Source organism: Bison bison, unplaced genomic scaffold, assembly GCF_000754665.1.
Source record: "Bison bison bison isolate TAMUID 2011002044 unplaced genomic scaffold, Bison_UMD1.0 scf7180017864330, whole genome shotgun sequence".
NCBI lineage: Eukaryota > Metazoa > Chordata > Mammalia > Artiodactyla > Bovidae > Bison > Bison bison.
Genome location: NW_011494902.1, coordinates 12777430 through 12783429, shown reverse-complemented (window position 1 = coordinate 12783429; position 6000 = coordinate 12777430). Strand labels below are relative to the sequence as shown.

General features: G+C 38.2%; 1 protein-coding gene across 1 annotated transcript in view; it reads right to left on the bottom strand.

Annotated features, from left to right (window-relative positions):
- Positions 1-6000, bottom strand: part of ARHGAP15 (Rho GTPase activating protein 15) — a 702765-nt gene that overhangs the window by 248987 nt on the left and 447778 nt on the right. Inside the window, exon 10 of the mRNA XM_010853686.1 lies at positions 5744-5842. Within this exon, the coding sequence (XP_010851988.1) occupies positions 5744-5842 (99 nt within the window). The remainder of the gene's footprint in view (positions 1-5743; positions 5843-6000) is intronic.

The following is a 6000-nucleotide window of genomic DNA, read 5'->3' as shown; positions in this document are numbered from 1 at the left end:
AATAGAACTGCCATACAACCCAGCAATCCCACTGCTGGGCATACACACTGAGGAAACCAGAATTGAAAGAGACATGTGTACCCCAATGTTCATCGCAGCACTGTTTATAATAGCCAGGACATGGAAGCAACCTAGATGTCCATCAACAGATGAATGGATAAAAAAGCTGTGGTACATATACACAATGGAGTATTACTCAGCCATTAAAAAGAATACATTTGAATCAGTTCTAATGAGGTGGATGAAATGGGAGCTGATTATACAGAGTGAAGTAAGCCAGAAAGAAAAACACCAATACACTATACTAACGCATATATATGGAATTTAGAAAGATGGTAACAATAACCCAGTGTACGAGACAGCAAAAGAGACACTGATGTATAGAACAGTCTTTTGGACTCTGTGGGAGAGGGAGAGGGTGGGATGATTTGGGAGAATGGTATTGAAATACGTATAATATCATATATGGAACGAGTCGCCAGTCCAGGTTCGATGCACCATACTGGATGCTTGGGGCTGGTGCACTGGGATGACCCAGAGGGATGGTAAGGGGAGGGAGGAGGGAGCGGGGTTCAGGATGGGGAACACATGTATACCTGTGGTGGATTCATTTCGATGTTTGGCAAAACCAATACAATATTTTAAAGTTTAAAAATAAAATAAAATTAAAAAATTAAAAAAAAAAAGTGTACCACATGATATACATAGACATAGCAAAATGAAAACTAATTAACATATCTCCTCACATAACTACCAATTTTTCTCTGTATTGAGAGCATCCAAAATCTACTCTTCTTTATTTTCAGTATTCAACACAATATTGTAAACTCTGGTTATCATGCTTATGTAATAGGTCTCTAGACTTTTTCCTCCTACATAACTTCAACTTAATGCCTTTGATCAAGATCTTTCCACTTCCCCCACCCCCATCATGCTAATTTTAAGCAAACTTCTATTTTTTAAATTATTATTGTAGTGGTTGTTCTTTCTTCCAGCACAATATCTATTCTTTTCTTTCATAGGACTTACCACAGTTTGTTTAATGTGTATCTCCTCTATATTCTCAGATGGTAGTATGGGGAATGATACAGAATAGGCATCTGAGCAGCTAATTACCTGTTGCTGAAGTGCAGTAACACTAGTTCTATTACTTCACTCAGCCAATATTACTGAGTGTTTACAATGTGTCACACACTTTGTGGGGCTCTTTCCAAATGACTGGCCTTCACAAAGAATAGTCAGTTACAGACTTTTCATATACAAAAAAAAAACCCTATGGATTAAGGTTTTAGTACTAATTATACCAGTTTAGATGAAGTACTTTCTTTGGTTCATATCTCTAGGTCCTTGTCTCTAAGTGATAAAAGTGACTCTAGTTTTAAGAAAGCAATTTCTATATACCTCTTAGATCATTGTGAACTACAGAAAGCATTTCATAAAGCACTGAAAACTGAACTTCTCTCTGTTTAGATTTATATACCACCAGTATGTCACAAGGTACACCCCCTACATGCTTGTTCCTCCAGGCTTTAAAAAAATTGTCAGATGATCTCCTGCTTTTGGTCAGTTTACCATGTCTATTGAGCATTAGCTGAATAATCATTCAATATTTTTTGTATAATTTTCTCTAGAAGAAGAAACAAAAATTCAATTTCTCACTGGTTATTTAAAATTTCACACACACACACACACACATAGTCCAAAACTGTAAGGGCAAGGCAAAGGAGAATGAACCACTTGGAAAAGTTTTAAAGACTAACACACTCCTTCACAGTTGGCCCTCCAAGTTCTGCGTATATTTTCTGGGCTAAGCAGACAGTGTCAGAAACCACAGAAAGAACTTTAATCTAGTTACAATAGTTGGTAAGGAGGAGAATGCTCTGGTGGTTTAGAGGAATAAAGGAAATCCAAATCAAGATAAGGAAACATATTAAACAAGTGATTCGCTAAATTGGTTTACATTCGGCTCACTAAGAGATTTTCTTCTAGGCATGTCCAAGACATTCAAAATTTAAAATGCAACTAATACCCTTACGGCAGAAAGTGAAGAAGACTCTTGATGAAAGTGAGAGAGGAGAGTGAGAAAGTTGGCTTAAAGCTCAACATTCAGAAAACTAAGTTCATGGCACCTGGTCCCATCACTTCATAGCAAATAGATGGGGAAACAATGGCTGACTTTATTTTTTTGGGCTCCAAAATCACTGCAGATGGTGACTGCAGCCATGAAATTAAAAGACGCTTGCTCCTTGGAAGGAAAGTTATGGCCAACCTAGACAGCATGTTAAAAAGCACAGATATTGCTTTGTCAACAAAGACTATAAAGAAAGCTGAACACCGAAGAATTGATGCTTATGAACTGTGGTGTTGGAGAAGACTCTTAAGAGTCCCTTGGACTGAAAAGAGATCCAGTCCATCCTAAAGGAGATCAGTCTCGGGTGTTCATTGGAAGGACTGATGTTGAAGCTGAAACTCCAATACTTTGGCCGCCTGATGCGAGGAACTGACTCATTTGAACAGACCCTGATGCTGGGAAAGATTGAAGGCAGGAGAAGGGGATGACAGAGGATGAAATGGTTGGATGGCATCACTGACTCAATGGACATGGGTTTGGGTGGACTCTGGGAGTTGGTGATGGACAGGGAGGCCTGGCGTGCTGTGGTTCATGGGGTCGCAAAGAGTCGGACACAACTGAGTGACTGAATGGAACTGAATACCACTTTGCCAAGTATGGGTAAAGAATACATTTTGTGCCAAGGACTGGGTAGGATACCCCTGGGGGAGACTAGAGAAGTGTGGGCAAATTGCTTCTGCCAAGTGTAAGTAACTAACTGAATGAATGGATGAATAGAGGAATGAATGAGTAAATGGTGAGAGATGCTCTCCTAATGTTGCTTCATTTGTAATCAAGAATGTTAGAAGCATTTAGGGCTTCCCTGGTAGATCAACTGGTAAAGAATCTACCTGCAATGCAGGAGACCCCGGTTCAATTCCTGGGTTGGGAAGATCCCCTGGAAAAGGGATAGGTCACCCTCTCCAGTATTCTTGGGCTTCCCTGGTGGCTCAAATGGTAAAGGTTCTGCCTGCAGTGTGGGAGACCTGGGTTCGATCCCTGGGTTGGGAAGATCCCCTGAGGAGGACATGGCAATTTACTCCAATATTCTTGCCTGGAGAATCTCCATGGCAGAGGACCCTGGGGGGCTCTAGTCCATGGGGTCACAAAGAGTCGGGCATGACTGAGCAACTAAGCACAGCACAGAAGCATTTAAAAAATATTACTGCAGTTTGTAAATGATTTTTTAAGGTGGGGAAAATAATCTCGAGAAAAAAGAAAGGAAACAATTAGTTTTTATCTAACAGCTGATGTGCTGCTGTAGTGAGGATTGAGACCATTTTCCTAAGTCTGTGAGAATAAACACGCAGTTTTCATTAAACATGCCTTTCCCATAACAGGTCCATAAGCATTTCCCATGACTCTGCAGTTGGGTATCTTGGCTGGAAGAGGATCTGGCCATTAGAAGGAGGGCTCTAGATATGCTGAGTCCAGCTGTGCTGAGAGACTTGGCACCTTTATATGTTACTTTCTAACACCAACCCCAGCACAAAATGTCATCAGAAACCTACATAAACATTGGACTTATATTCACATAAATTATTTCTGTACTGAGGTGCTTTATGCCAGAATTTAGCAAAAACAACACTTTGAGTAAACAGAATTGGCATATAAATGTAAGAATATTAATTCAACAAAATGATCATAGAAAAATATAATCAACAGCACACACTTGTAAATCTTGTGAGAGGTTTTTGTGCCTTTGAGTTTTGTTGAACATTTCCATAGAGTTCCTTTAAGCTGATATTGCCAAAATGCTTTGAATTATCTGCTGCTTTACGGAATTGTAGTCTTTGTTTCATTAAAACATTTAGGAATTATATTAATAATCATTATATGTGATTAGTGCCTATCTAGTGCTGAATCTACAAATTCATTTTAAGAGAAAACATTGGGACGATGAAATATAAGGCCAAATATGATTGCCCCTGTCAGCAAAAACATGGTTTTATTTTATTAAAAATCACCAATAAAATGCCATGGACAAAACATATAGTTTCTATTTATAGGCATTTTCAATTCTGCAATACCATGATATCTGCATGCCACAAGACTGTGTCTAGCAGGGTTTTCATTTTGCCTGGGGTATATACAGAAAAAGAGAGGTATAAAATCCTTTTTAAAATGTGCACACATCTTATTATGCACAGCTTCCCCCAAAGTCCTATTTGGATTTTTGTTCTAATATGACAGTGCTTACACTGTCAATACTGAGTATTTATAAGTGAGTGATGATTTCCAGAAAATGATGATAATTTAACTATTGGCAATAATAACATTATAATATTTTCAGTGATCCATTTGGCTCTAAGTATTTATTAAATAATATTTATTCTTAAAATACGTACTCACACAATTACATGAGATTGTAACATGCAATAAAAGGACTTTTCTCTCTAAACTCCAATTGATTCCACTCCTCACAAATACCTCTCCTTGTGTTTATTCTGCTTTTACTATTTTCTATTCTCTCTCTGAACTCTCAGCTCAGCTCTCTAATGTGTTGATATGCTTTTCCCCAAAGCTGCTCACTTTACACACTTTCTCTACCCACTTGTCCCCTTCTTGTTATTCTCTCATTCCCTACTGATATGGGAATAATAGGATCCCAAGGCTGTCCTTACAGTATAATTAAAGTATGAATTTCCAGGAGTTGGAAATTGCAGACCATTTTTATTATGTTTCTATAATAAAGCCAGGTAACATTGAGAGAATTAAAATGGCTTTTCCCTAGTAGATAACTTGGTAAAGATTTCTTCCCTTGGTTCTATTGTTTTAAGAGACTGGGAGCTGAAAAGGGGAATAGATTCACCAATTCTTTTTCTGAAAACACCTCCATCTTTTACATGATATATATCCCCCTAGATCCTGGGAATATGTTGTAAACTTGTAACAGATGGTGATGAAGCTTCATATTTTTATACAATATAGTTTTTGAGATTCTGCATCTACTGTGGTGTATCTTCCAGGGAAAATGACCTTGAATGAATGAAGTCAGAGTCTGAAGGAAAAACACCCTACAGATAGACTACCATAGAAATAATGAGTCAATTGGGTTTTGCTTTGTTCCCCTCAGTAAGATGAGATCATTTCAGACGAAAATTAGAATGTTGAAATATAGGAATCAAAGGTCATCTTAACACTGGAGGTGTGTCTGTTAATTGTTCTAGCAAAACTAGTTAGGCATATTCTGTGCTGAACAGATACATGTGGAAGATGGAACATCACCGTTTACAAGTAGGAGCACTATTTGTTCCACTGGGTAATGGGGGCTTACCAAAATTTGTTCTGGCACAACGTCTACCAGCCTGAATGTTAGGAGGGTTCTAACACTGTGAGTACTGATATTTTATGAATGTTTTATCACTGGCGGGAAAACAGAAGTTTGCAATTGAATCAACAACATGTCAGACAGGAAAATATTAAAAAAAAAGAACATTAGTGGGAATTATTGATGTCCCTACTGTGAAAACAAACTGGAGTTAATAAGAAACTTGATCCTCTTAACTGATTAGCAACAGTCAGGTTTTAATTGCATGGCTTTCCAGACAAATCAAGTGGTGCTGTTAATGTGAGCATTGGTTGTGTAGAGGGTGCAGTATTGGGGGAATGGCTGTACGTTCAGTTACCCACCTCTTTTTTCGACAGCTTCAATGCACTGCTTTACAAACCGTGGAACTGTGGAATTTTCACGTTCACACAGTGTGTGCAGATGAGAGCCAAAAATTTGATCTGCAAAAGAAACAAAGATGAGCTTCATTAAAATCCAAGCTTGCGTTGTTCTTTAATTTGATTCTGTTTCCATATCCACTGAATGATGAAATCTGCATCTTGCATTGGAATCGATTTTTGGCTTTAATTCCAAAGTGTCTGTTGCAGACATGCAAGGA